This window comes from Bufo bufo, chromosome 2, assembly GCF_905171765.1.
Source record: "Bufo bufo chromosome 2, aBufBuf1.1, whole genome shotgun sequence".
NCBI classification, from domain to species: Eukaryota; Metazoa; Chordata; class Amphibia; order Anura; family Bufonidae; genus Bufo; species Bufo bufo.
Window position 1 is genome coordinate 415949 of NC_053390.1, and position 14134 is coordinate 430082.

At 41.7% G+C, this 14134-nt stretch overlaps 1 protein-coding gene across 1 annotated transcript in view; it reads left to right on the forward strand.

Moving 5' to 3' along the window:
* LOC120991929 (zinc finger protein 436-like) overlaps positions 1-14134 on the forward strand; it is a 106409-nt gene that overhangs the window by 52885 nt on the left and 39390 nt on the right. The window contains exons 4-6 of the mRNA XM_040420659.1: positions 157-318; positions 402-525; positions 605-666. Of these exons, the coding sequence (XP_040276593.1) occupies positions 157-318; positions 402-525; positions 605-666 (348 nt within the window). The remainder of the gene's footprint in view (positions 1-156; positions 319-401; positions 526-604; positions 667-14134) is intronic.

The following is a 14134-nucleotide window of genomic DNA, read 5'->3' on the forward strand; positions in this document are numbered from 1 at the left end:
CATGTAACATATATAAAGGTCTCCGTCGTGTCCTACCTTTCAGTAGAGAAAGGGAAGACATGACAGAAACCTTTATATACTGTATGTTACATGAGAGAAGAGCGGTAACCTACATACATGTTTCTGTCATGTCCTCCCTTTCCATCTCTCCTACAGGATTACATAATACTGAAGATGACATCCGAAGACTGTTTTACTCCCATCATCCATGACTCAGGAGGGTGGATCCAGGGCCCCATCTCAGAGCCTCACCCCCTGATACCGGAGCAGAAGATCCTAGAATTTACCCACAAGATGATTGAGCTGCTGACTGGAGAGGTGACCCTGCGGGAAGTGTTGGGAACTTTTACAGAAAATGCACTGTAGACGTCAGTGTGATGACGGTGTCCTTGTGTTGTCAGGTTCCTATAAGGTGTCAGGATGTCGCTGTCTATTTCTCCATGGAGGAGTGGGAGTATGTAGAAGGACATCAGAATCAGTACATGGATCTCATGATGGAGGACCACCAGCCTCTCCCATCACCAGGTAATAGACGGGTATTAGTGCGCTTGTCCTTTTATTATTCCTATGAAGGGAATGGATTCAGTCTGTGTTTCTCCTGCAGCCAGATCCCGAAAGGGAAGAACTGGAGATGAAAGTCCCAATCCTCTACTGCAGGATCATCAGGTAGGTAGGGAGAAGGTGTCCGAGATTATATTCTGTATAGAAGGTCTCTGAGGGCCTTGTGCTTGGCCTTGCTTTATCCTGCAGTATGATATGTTATATACTGGATTAAGAAAGATGGAGATGGCGGGATTATATTGCTTGTCCCATCTCCTCTTTTGTGGCATATTACTAGGAAATGCACATATGTCAGATAGGTGCCGGCCCCACATCTGGGATCTACTCCCATCTCCAGAATGGGTTCCCAAGGTGAAGGGAGAAGAGCTGCCCGTGTGCGGTCAATCTCCATTCACAGGTATGGGAGTTCTGAAAACGGCCAAACACTGTATGGACTATTTAACCCCTTAAGGACTCGGCCCTATTTCACCTTAAGGACTTGGCCATTTTTTGCAAATCTGACCAGTGTCACTTTAAGTGGTGATAAATTTAAAACGCTTTGACTTATCCAGGCCATTCTGAGATTGTTTTTTTGTCACATATTGTACTTCATGACACTGGTAAAATGAAGTCAAAAAAATTCATTTTTATTTATAAAAAAAATACAAAATTTACAATTAAAAAAAAATAAAAAATTGCAAATTTCCAAGTTTCAATTTCTCTACTTCTATAATACATAGTAATAACTCCAAAAATAGTTATTACTTTACATTCCCCATGTGTCTACTTCATGTTTGGATCATTTTAAAAATGACATTTTATTTTTTTGGGGGATGTTACAAGGCTTAGAAGTTTAGAAGCAAATCTTGACATTTTTTCAGAAATTTTCAAAAACCCAATTTTTAGGGACCAGTTCAGGTCTGAAGTCACTTTGCGAGGCTTACATAATAGAAACCACCCAAAAATGACCCTATTTTAGAAACTACACACCTCAAGGTATTCAAAACTGATTTTACAAACTTTGTTAACCCTTTAGGTGTTCCACAAGAGTTATTGGCAAATGGAGATACAATTTCAAAATTTCACTTTTGGCAAATTTTCCATTTTAATCCATTTTTCCCAGTAACAAAGCAAGGGTTAACAGCCAAACAAATATTTATGGCCCTGATTCTGTAGTTTACAGAAACACCCCATATGTGGTCGTAAACCGCTGTACAGGCACACGGGAGGGCTCAGAAGGAAAGGAATGCCATACGGTTTTTGGAAGGCAGATTTTGCTGGACTGGTTTTTTTGACACCATGTCCCATTTGAAGCCCCCCTGATGCACCCCTAGAGTAGAAACTCCAAAAAAGTGACCCCATTTTAGAAACTACGGGATAGGGTGGCAGTATTGTTGGTACTAGTTTAGGGTACATATGATTTTTGGTTGCTCTATATTACACTTTTTGTGAGGCAAGGTAACAAGAAATAGCTGTTTTGGCACAGTTTTTATTTTTTGTTATTTACAACATTCATCTGACAGGTTAGATCATGTGGTAATTTTATAGAGCAGGTTGTCACGGACGCGGCGATACCTAATATGTATAAATTTTTTTTATTTATGTAAGTTTAACACAATGATTTATTTTTTGAAGCAAAGAAAATCATGTTTTAGTGTTTCCATGGTCTGAGAGCCATAGTTTTTTCAGTTTTTGGGCGATTACCTTGGGTAGGGTACGATTTTTCTGGGATGAGGTGACGGTTAGATTTGTACTATTTTGGTGGGCAAACGCCTTTTTGATCACTTGCTGTTGTACTTTTTGTGATGTAAGGTGACAAAAAAATGGTTTATTTAGCACAGTTTTTATTTTTTATGGTGTTCATCTGAGGGGTTAGGTCATGTGATATGTTTATAGAGCCGGTCGATACGGACGCGGCGATACCTTTTTTTTTTTAACTTTTATTTGTGGAAAATGACGTTTTTGTTTATTTTTACTTGAAACTGAAAAACTTTTTTTTTTTTTTTTTCAACTTTATTTTTCACTTAATTTTTTGTCCCACTTTGGGACTTGAACTTTTGGGGGTCTAATCCTTTACAATGCCTTCCAGTACTTCTGTATTGGAATGCATTGGCTGTATGAGTAATACTGTGTGTATTACTCATACAGCTTCCGGGGCCTGTGAGATACAGGGGGCTGGATCTCACAGGCTCTTCACCGGAAGGCAGTGTGAAGCCTTCCTTAGACATCGCGCTGCCTTCCATGCCATCGGGTCCCCCCTACAGCCCCATGGGGACCCGATGGTGCCGCCGCCGCACCAGGTAAAAGCCACAAACCGCAGGTCTGAATTGAGTCACGGGACCCCCCGCGCATTTAGCCAAGGTGCCTGCTCAATGATTTGAGCAGGCACCGGCTCCGATCACCGCCCGCCGGGCGGCGGTGATCGGAACTATACATGACGTACCGGTACGTCATGGGTCCGTAAGGGGTTAAGGCGGTCCCATACTGGTCAACGGAAAAGTTGCTGTTCTTGAATTGTTTGCTTTCCTTCACTTTGTAGACCCTATTCTGGAGATAGGGGAAGGTCCAACCCCTGGGACCCGCTTCTATCTGAAATTTGTGACCTACCCTAGTGATGTGTCATAAATGTTGACGGGGCGGACTGACCATAGACCTTACACGGGAATTTTCTGGTGGGCTGACAACAAAGGGGCCACCTGAGCCCTCCTGATGGCCGCCATATAATGATCTGATGATCTTCGCATGGTTTCAAGTACTTATGCACAGGCCACCAGCCACCGGTGCCTCCTGAATCCCACTGTATTGCCATCCTCAGGACGCACTGGAATGCTGGGGGCAGTCTTTTGCTGGCCCTGCCTAGTTGTGTTGCCTTGCCTCATGTAAGGTTGGATCTGCCCACAACATGGGCCTACTTATATATTTTTTTACCAGGGCCACTTTAAGTTCCCAGCCTGCCCCTGAATGTTGAGATGGGACAACCCCTTTAACCCTTAGGCTACCAGCGCCGTACATGTACGGCGCTGATGCGATGTGTTAACATGACGCCTACTCGCACGTGCACAGGCCTGCGGCTATTTACCGTGACCAGCAATAATGCGGTAATTAAATGCTTTAAATGCGCAAAAACCGGGCTTCCTACCCATCCCCCATGTGTCCAATCCGGGCATAGGTAATTGCGCTGAATACTATAAGCCTTACTGAGTAGGCGAACAGTATTGAATCTGCAATTCTTATTTTGGCCACCAGATGGCAGGCCAGGATAAGAAATGAGCAAAAGTGAGCAAAATGCACTAATAATAAATTCCTGATAAATCCAAATAAAATAAAGTAATAAGCTCATATACGAGGCACATAATGATCCCAAAAAATTATATATATAAAAGTTTAAATCGCCACCCTTTCCGTATAATAAAAAAAAAACTAAATAACAATAAATATAAACATCATAGGTGTCACCACCACCGGAAACGCCCATACTATTAAAATAGAAAAAAAAATCCAATACGGCAAATGGCGTAACGGAAAAAAGGGTCAAAATGTCAGATTTGTCATTTTTTCATTGCTTCTCTTACCTAATAAAATGTGATCAAAAAGTCACGCATACTCCAAAATGGTATCCATTAAAAGTACAGATTGTTACGCAAAAAATGAGCCCCTAAACAGCTCCGTAGACAGAAGTATAAAAAAGTTATGGGGGTCAGAATATGGTGATATAATATTTTTTTTCTCAAAGTAGAAATACATTTTTACACTATTTAGAACCTATACATACGGGTATCGTTGTAATCGGACTGGCCCAGAGAATGAAGGGCATGGGTCCGTTTTGCCGTAAACAAAACGCAGTGGGAACAAAACCTGTAAAACGGTAAAGGAATTGCGTTTTTTTTCCAATTCCACCCCATTTGGAATTTTTTTTTACCACTTCCCACAACATTTTATGCCATAATTAATGGTGGCATTAGAAAGCACAACTTATCCAATAAGCCCTCATACAGCTGTGACCGAAAAAAGTTATGGCTCACCGAAAATAGGGAAGAAAAATGAAACCGCGAAAACGAAAAAACCTCCGATAGCCAAAGGTTTAAAGCAGCATTCCAGCGGTAACACTACTTTCCATCACCATATCCCAGCAGATTGTCTATCCTTCGGCACTCCTTGGATATCTCTTGTACCCAGCGTCCTGCGTGATCTGCTCCCTAGCCCTGCGTGATCTGCTCCCTATGCCCTGCGTGATCTGCTCCCTAGCCCTGCGGGATCTGCTCCCTAGCCCTGCGGGATCTGCTCCCTAGCCCTGCGGGATCTGCTCCCTAGCCCTGCGGGATCTGCTCCCTAGCCCTGCGTGATCTGCTCCCTAGCCCTGCGTGATCTGCTCCCTATGCCCTGCGTGATCTGCTCCCTATGCCCTGCGTGATCTGCTCCCTAGCCCTGCGTGATCTGCTCCCTAGCCCTGCGTGATCTGCTCCCTAGCCCTGCGTGATCTGCTCCCTAGCCCTGCGTGATCTGCTCCCTAGCCCTGCGTGATCTGCTCCCTAGCCCTGCGGGATCTGCTCCCTAGCCCTGCGTGATCTGCTCCCTAGCCCTGCGTGATCTGCTCCCTAGCCCTGCGTGATCTGCTCCCTATGCCCTGCGTGATCTGCTCCCTATGCCCTGCGTGATCTGCTCCCTATGCCCTGCGTGATCTGCTCCCTATGCCCTGCGTGATCTGCTCCCTATGCCCTGCGTGATCTGCTCCCTATGCCCTGCGTGATCTGCTCCCTAGCCCTGCGTGATCTGCTCCCTAGCCCTGCGTGATCTGCTCCCTAGCCCTGCGTGATCTGCTCCCTAGCCCTGCGTGATCTGCTCCCTAGCCCTGCGTGATCTGCTCCCTAGCCCTGCGTGATCTGCTCCCTAGCCCTGCGTGATCTGCTCCCTAGCCCTGCGTGATCTGCTCCCTAGCCCTGCGTGATCTGCTCCCTAGCCCTGCGTGATCTGCTCCCTAGCCCTGCGTGATCTGCTCCCTAGCCCTGCGTGATCTGCTCCCTAGCCCTGCGTGATCTGCTCCCTAGCCCTGCGGGATTCCTGCCTGCTAGGAGACCCGTGTAATTATCCTGCCCTCTATATATTCTCCTCATAAGTGTACAGTCAGGGGCTGAGCTGTCTGATCTCGGCAGAGACTGTGATGGGAGTCTAGTCTGGGAAAAGAGTGTCGTCATGTGGGATTTTCCGGGGACTCATGGAGGGCCAGCAAGTAATGCAGGAAGGGCTACTATGAGGTCACATGATCCAATCATAGAGAAGGATTTAAAGACTTTTTAGATGAAAACATTTTTTTAAAGGGTTAAATTGTACAGAGTGAATGATGAAAGAAGGTTCTGTGCAGGAGAGCTTCTGGGAAGGCGTCATCAGAAAATAATCTGCTGTTTGAATCCATTTTTTTATGTTACACATTTTATTAAGAATTTATGGTGATTTTTGGTGTCACTGTCTACATATTATAAAAGATCCAAAAAATCCTGACCCCTAAGCCTCATAACAGGCTAAGAACTCCTGTGGAATCACTTGTCAGCTGTCGGTATCATCAGACAGCATTCCAAGGACAAATAACAGCAGCTATATATAGAGAACACATGGCCCAGCATTCACCATAGGTCACAGGTCACAGAGCATGCCCACAACACCCTCCCATAGAAGTTATCTCTAAATACTGTGCACGGGAGATGGCGGCACCAAAGATCTTGCTGGAAATGGAAACATCACAAAAAAGGAAAGTGCTTCATCTCCTGGGTTTACTTATTAATCAAGATATTGGTGATACTTTCCCTTTAAACCTGCAATAGACATTAGATGTCAAGGTCTTGTCAGATGTTAGACTTCACTTTGTCTTTTGCTTTGTGGCAGGCGCCGCGCTATGAAGTGCCTTTTGCGCTGTGGCATTAGAAGAACTTAGATATCTCTGACTTTTAGTCTAACCAGACTGTCTGTTACTCTGTAATTCCTCTAGAGCCGTTCTATGGAAACAGTAGGTTTAAAGAGCACAACAAATGCTTGAAATAACTTCTTTATTAACTTTTCTTCATATATAACACTGCCGCCTCCACAGCAGATAGTCCATGTACATAACATGTGTTGAAAAGATATCACAAAATGGCGGTATGCATAAGATGGTGGTTCAACTGTTCAATCTTGTCATTCAACATAAAATGGTGGATATATTTCTCTCTTCAGTATCTGTACTCTCACTTTAAGTTATTTAACCCCTTAAGGACTCTATTTCACCTTAAGGACTTGGCCATTTTTTTTGCAAATCTGACCAGTGTCACTTTAAGTGGTGATAACTTTAAAACGCTTTGACTTATCCAGGCCATTCTGAGATTGTTATTTTCGTCACATATTGTACTCCATGACACTGGTAAAATGAAGTAAAAAAAATTCATTTTTATTTATAAAAAAATACCAAATTTACCAAAAATGTGTAAAAAATTGCAAATTTCCAAGTTTCAATTTCTCTACTTTTATAATACATAGTAATACCTCCAAAAATAGTTATTACTTTACATTCCCCATGTGTCTACTTCATGTTTGTATCATTTTGGGAATGATATTTTATATTTTGGGGATGTTACAAGGCTTAGAAGTTTAGAAGCAAATCTTGAAATTTTTCAGAAATTTTCAAAAACCCAATTTTTAGGGACTTTGCGAGGCTTACATAATAGAAACCACCCAAAAATGACCCCATTCAAGAAACTACACCCCTCGAAGTATTCAAAACTGATTTTACAAACGTAACCCTTTAGGTATTCCACAAGAATTAATGAAAAATAGAGATACAATTTCAAAATTTCACTTTTTTGGCAGATTTTCCATTTTAATAATTTTTTTCCAGTTACAAAGCAAGGGTTAACAGCCAAACCAAACTCAATATTTATGGCCCTGATTCTGTAGTTTACAGAAACCCCCCATACATGGTCGTAAACCGCTGTACGGGCACACGGCAGGGCGCAGAAGGAAAGGAATGCCATATGGTTTTTGGAAGGCAGGTTTTGCTGGACTGGTTTATTTACACCATGTCCCATTTGAAGCCCCCCTGATGCACCCCTAGAGTAGAAACTCCAAAAAAGTGACCCCATCTAAGAAACTACGGGATAGGGTGGCAGTATTGTTGGTACTAGTTTAGGGTACATATGATTTTTGGTTGCTCCATATTACACTTTTTGTGAGGCAAGGTAACAAGAAATAGCTGTTTTGGCACCGTTTTTATTTTTTGTTATTTACAACATTCATCTGACAGGTTATATCATGTGGTAATTTTATAGAGCAGGTTGTCACGGACGCGTTGATACCTAATGTGTATACTTTTTTATTTATTTATGTAAGTTTTACACAATGATTTCCTTTTTGAAACAAAAAAAAATCATGTTTTAGTGTTTCCATGGTCTGAGAGCCATAGTTTTTTCAGTTTTTGGGCGATTACCTTGGATAGGGTATGATTTTTGCGGGATGAGATGACGGTTTTATTGGCACTATTTTAGGGGGCGTGTGACTTTTTGATCGCTTGCTATTACACTTTTTGTGATGTAAGGTGACACAAAATGGTTTATTTAGCACAGTTTTTATTTTTTACGGTGTTCATCTGAGGGGTTAGGTCATGTGATATTTTTATACAGCAAGTTATTACGGACGCTGCGATACCCAATATGTATACTTTTTATTTATTTATGTAAGTTTTACACAATGATTTCTTTTTTGAAACAAAAAAAAATCATGTTTTAGTGTTTCCATAGTCTGAGAGCCATAATTATTTCAGTTTTTGGGAGATTACCTTGGGTAGGGTCTCATTTTTTGCAGGATGAGATGACTGTTTTTTTGGCACTATTTTGGGGTGCATATGACTTTTTAATCGCTTGCTATTACACTTTTTGTGATGTAAGGTGACACAAAATGGTTTATTTAGCACAGTTTTTATTTTTTACGGTGTTCATCTGAGGGGTTAGGTCATGGGATATTTTTGAAGAGCCGGTCGATACGGACACGTCGATACCTAATATGTATACTTTTTTTTTATTTATGTAAGTTTTACACAATAATATCATTTTTGAAGCAAAAAAAAAAATTATGTTTTAGTGTCTCCATATTCTGAGCCATAGTTTTTTTTATTTTTTGGGCGATTGTCTCAGGTAGGGGCTCATTTTTTGCGGGAGGAGGTGACTGTTAGATTGGTACTATTTTGGTGGGCAAATGCCTTTTTGATCGCTTGCTGTTGTACTTTTTGTGATGTAAGGTGACAAAAAAATTGTTTATTTAGCACAGTTTTTATTTTTATTTTTTACGGTATTCATCTGAGGGGTTAGGTCATGTGATATGTTTATAGAGCCGGTCTATACGGACGCGGCGATACCTAATATGTATACTTTTTTTTATTTCCCTATTTTTTACCAATTTTTTTTTAACTTTATTTGGGGAAAATTAAGTTTTTTTTTGTTTTTTTTTACTCGAAACTTTAAATTTTTTTGGGGGGGGGAACTTTATTTTTTCTACTTTTTTTTTTTTTTACTTTATTTTTTGTCCCACTTTGGGACTTCAACTTTTGGGGGTCTAATCCTTTACAATGCATTCCAATACTTCTGTTTTGGAATGCATTGGCTGTATGAGTAATACTGTGTGTATTACTCATACAGCTTCCGGGGCCTGTGAGATCCAGGGGGCTGGATCTCACAGGCTCTTCACCTGAAGGCAGCGCGATGCCTTCCTTAGACATCGCGCTGCCTTCCATGCTTTCGGGTCCCCCCTACAGCCGCATGGGGACCCGATGGCACCGCCGACCGCAACCGCCGGATAAGGTAAAAGCCGCAAACCGCAGGTCTGAATTGACCTGCGGTTTGCGGCGATTGCCGACACGGGAGGGGTTACGGGACCCACCCCCCCCCCCCCCCCCGGCGTTGTGACAGGATGCCCGCTGATTTCAGCGGACATCCTGTTGCGATTAACCCCCGCCGCACCGCAATCGCAATTTAAACTTAGGACGTACCGGTACGCCCTGAGTCCTTAAGGACTGGGGAAGCAGGGCGTACCGGTACGCCCTAAGTCCTTAAGGGGTTAAGTACTTTATGATCTCTGAGAGGTATATCTGAGGTCTACCTAATAGTTCTTCTTGCAGTATGCAGTTAGCAGTGACTATTTGCAGATTGGTTGATTATGATCTGGTATGGTTGTGTGCAATTTGGATTGCAATATGGAATCTCAATGCTTGCAATTTGTAGCTTGCAATTGTATTTGGTGGAACTGTAAGTAAACCCATATATAACTGGTTCAGTATACAGTTCTAATCACAATACTAACAATATGAACATTATATAACTGATCTAAATACCTATTTTGGCCTCTTGTCCCCATAAAAACTCAGCTCTCAGTGGAGTGAATGTCTCTTCAGCTCCTGTCTCTGGTGAATAATGATTCCAGCAGCTCTTGCTAGGGGAATTCCCAGACAGGCTGTGTGTGAGGCTGGCTGTGATTGGTGAAAACTCTTGCTGTGTGAGAAGCTGTGATTAGTCTAGACTTCTGCCCAACAACAACAGATTAACACTATGCTTTCTGTTGTTTCTGCTGTGTCACTGAGCTTACCTTACATTACAAAATGAATCTTAAAGGCATATTATCTTTTTCTGCTTCTGTGAACACAAAATATAACAATTATATGACATCCAAAACATGATGTCACAGTAAATAACTCTGCTTTCTGTTTTTAACACGTAAACATAGGAACTGTATTAAGGTTATTAATAGGTTTAGCTATATACACATATAAGCTATACTAGCAACCTAGGACAGGTCTTAGCTGGCCAGCTACACTCCCACCAAAATTACCTATAATTCTATGTTCTTAGTGGTAGGACTTGAACATGAATTTGAGGAATTTTCCATCAGGTTTTTAACTTCCAAGTGTCTTTTATCACTCTCAAGTAGAACAACTAACTTCTGTATAGGACGTTCCAACTTGAGTGGAGTAGTTTTCCTTTTTTGTCAAGTTTTCAGTCTCTTATTTGTAACAACACTCTTCTTACTAGTTTGTCTTCATCCTATTGAACTTCTAGAACTTTGGCCAATTTCCATTGACTTCTAAGTAAATCTTTTTTTTTCACTAACACTATGTCACCAACTTGGACATTTCTTCTGGGTGTTTGACATTTACTTCATAGCATAAGATCGGCTAAGTACTCTTTCCGCCATCTATTCCAAAACTGATCTGATAGATATTGAACCCTTCACCATCTCCTTTTAGCATATTAATCCTCTTTGGTGAACTTGCCAGGCGGTGGCTGTATGTAATCAGACTTAAGGTGAAGTAGATGGTTGGGAGTTAAAGGGTCCAAACTTGTTGGGTCGTTGATGTTATCAACTGTAAGTGGATGACTGTTAACAATAGACATTACTTCATAGAATAGGGTCCTAAGTGAAGCATCATCTATTCTTCCGGCGTTCTTTTTCAACACTAAACTTAACACATTTCTCACAGTTCTGATTTGTCTTTCCCAAACTCCTCCTGTGTGGCTTGCATTTGGAGAATTCATATGAAAATCACACTGTTTCTCTAACAAATACTCAGTTACTTTTTCTTTTTATCGATCTCTTTTTGCGCTTTCTTCAATTCATTCTTCGCTCTGACAAAATTAGATCCTTGGTCAGATCTAAGCTCTCTGACGGTACCTCTAATGGCTATGGAACATCTCAAGGCATTAAAGAATGAGTCAGTTGACATATCCTCTAACATTTCCAGGTGAATCGCTCTGGAGCTCAGACATATAAATATTAGTCCATATCTCTTGTACTCCTTGTGGTTCTGTTTGGTGATAAATGGGCCAAAACAATCCATTCCGCTATAAAGAAATGGTGGTGATGGGTTTACACGATCTGCCGGTAAATCTGCCATTCTTTGCTCTTCGGTAGGTCTAATTGCTTTCTGCAGACTACACATTTACTTATATACTTTGCTATAACTTTGCTTCCTTTCACAATCCAGTAACCACCTTCTCTCAAACAGCTTTGGGTAAAGCTTCTTCCTTGATGCAAGGATATGTTGTGGTAGTGATCAATAATCAATCTTGTGAAGGTAGAGTTTTTGGGTAGAATTGCTGGATGCTTCACTCTGCTAGGTAACGATGCATTTTCCAGTCTCCCTCCCACCTTCAGTATACCATCCTGCAGAACAAGATTAAGGTTCTACAATGGGTGGTTGTTTGGAGGCCTTTTAGGTTCTTGACTAAGTCTCTTCAACTCTTCACTGTAGAATCTCTGTTGAATGAGTCGTATGACTTCTTCAGCTTTCATTCTTTCTTCTACATGCAATGATTCCTTCTTTCTGATTCCATTTGCCAAACTTTGAATTTGAGCTACTATGTTTATGACTGAATTCCATTTTGAACATCTGGCTAGTCTTTCAAGTATGTCATCTTGACACTTGGCAGCAGTGCTCAATGTTTGTACAGTCGTGGCCAAAAGTTTTGAGAATTACATAAATATTGGAAATTGGAAAAGTTGCTGCTTAAGTTTTTATAATAGCAATTTGCATATACTCCAGAATGTTATGAAGAGTGATCAGATGAATTGCATAGTCCTTCTTTGCCATGAAAATTAACTTAATCCCCAAAAAAACCTTTCCACTGCATTTCATTGCTGTCATTAAAGGACCTGTTGCGATCATTTCAGTAATCGTCTTGTTAACTCAGGTGAGAATGTTGACGAGCACAAGGCTGGAGATCATTATGTCAGGCTGATTGGGTTAAAATGGCAGACTTGACATGTTAAAAGGAGGGTGATGCTTGAAATCATTGTTCTTCCATTGTTAACCATGGTGACCTGCAAAGAAACGCGTGCAGCCATCATTGCGTTGCATAAAAATGGCTTCACAGGCAAGGATATTGTGGCTACTAAGATTGCACCTCAATCAACAATTTATAGGATCATCAAGAACTTCAAGGAAAGAGGTTCAAATCTTGTTAAGAAGGCTTCAGGGCGTCCAAGAAAGTCCAGCAAGCGCCAGGATCGTCTCCTAAAGAGTATTCAGCTGCGGGATCGGAGTGCCACCAGTGCAGAGCTTGCTCAGGAATGGCAGCAGGCAGGTGTGAGCGCATCTGCACGCACAGTGAGGCGAAGACTTTTAGAAGATGGCCTGGTGTCAAGAAGGGCAGCAAAGAAGCCACTTCTCTCCAAAAAAAACATCAGGGACAGATTGATCTTCTGCAGAAAGTATGGTGAATGGACTGCTGAGGACTGGGGCAAAGTCATATTCTCCGATGAAGCCTCTTACCGATTGTTTGGGGCATCTGGAAAAAGGCTTGTCCAGAGAAGAAAAGGTGAGCGCTACCATCAGTCCTGTGTCATGCCAACAGTAAAGCATCCTGAGACCATTCATGTGTGGGTTGCTTCTCATCCAAGGGAGTGGGCTCACTCACAATTTTGCCCAAAAATACAGCCATGAATAAAGAATGGCACCAAAACACCCTCCAACAGCAACTTCTTCCAACAATCCAACAACAGTTTGGTGAAGAACAATGCATTTTCCAGCACGATGGAGCACCGTGCCATAAGGCAAAAGTGATAACTAAGTGGCTCGGGGACCAAAACGTTGACATTTTGGGTCCATGGCCTGGAAACTCCCCAGATCTTAATCCCATTGAGAACTTGTGGTCAATCCTCAAGAGGTGGGTGGACAAACAAAAACCCCCTGATTCTGACAAACTCCAAGAAGTGATGATGAAAGAATGGGTTGCTATCAGTCAGGAATTGGCCCAGAAGGTGATTGAGAGCATGCCCAGTCGGATTGCAGAGGTCCTGAAAAAGAAGGGCCAACACTGCAAATACTGACTCTTTGCATAAATGTCATGTAATTGTCGATAAAAGCCTCTGAAACGTATGAAGTGCGTGTAATTATATTTCACTACATCACAGAAACAACTGAAACAAAGATCTAAAAGCAGTTTAGCAGCAAACTTTGTGAAAACTAATATTTGTGTCATTCTCAAAACTTTTGGCCACGACTGTACAACTTTTACTTCTGGATCACCCATAGACAATTCTGTGTAACCTTTACTGGGCGTGATTTCCTTTTCCCAAAGGAACTCTGGGCCTGTGAACCAATTTAAATGTATTCAATTCAGTTACATTCAGGCCTCTTGAAGCATGATCTGCTGGGTTATGCTTTGTGTCAATGTGATGCCAATGTTCCAGATTTGTTATTTCCTGAATTTTCTCAACTCTGTTGGCGACAAAGATATGGAATCTTCGAGCTTCGTTGTTTATGTATCCTAGGACAACTTGTGATTCTGTCCAAAAATATTCTTCATCTATTTTCAATTCCAATTTTTCTCTCAGAAAGTTGCTTACTGATACTGAAACAACAGCTGCTTTCACTTCAAATTTTGGTATTGTCTGAATACTGGTAGGCGCAACTCTGGCCTTCCCCATAACCATAATCTTTTCTTCTCCTATTAATCTGATGTAGGAGCACTGACCATAACCATAACTACTGGCATTTGAAAAGTGATGAAGTTCTATTTTCTTGGACTTTCCGAAATCATGAGGTACAAAACATCTGGGAATCCGAACTTCTCTCAAGTTTTGC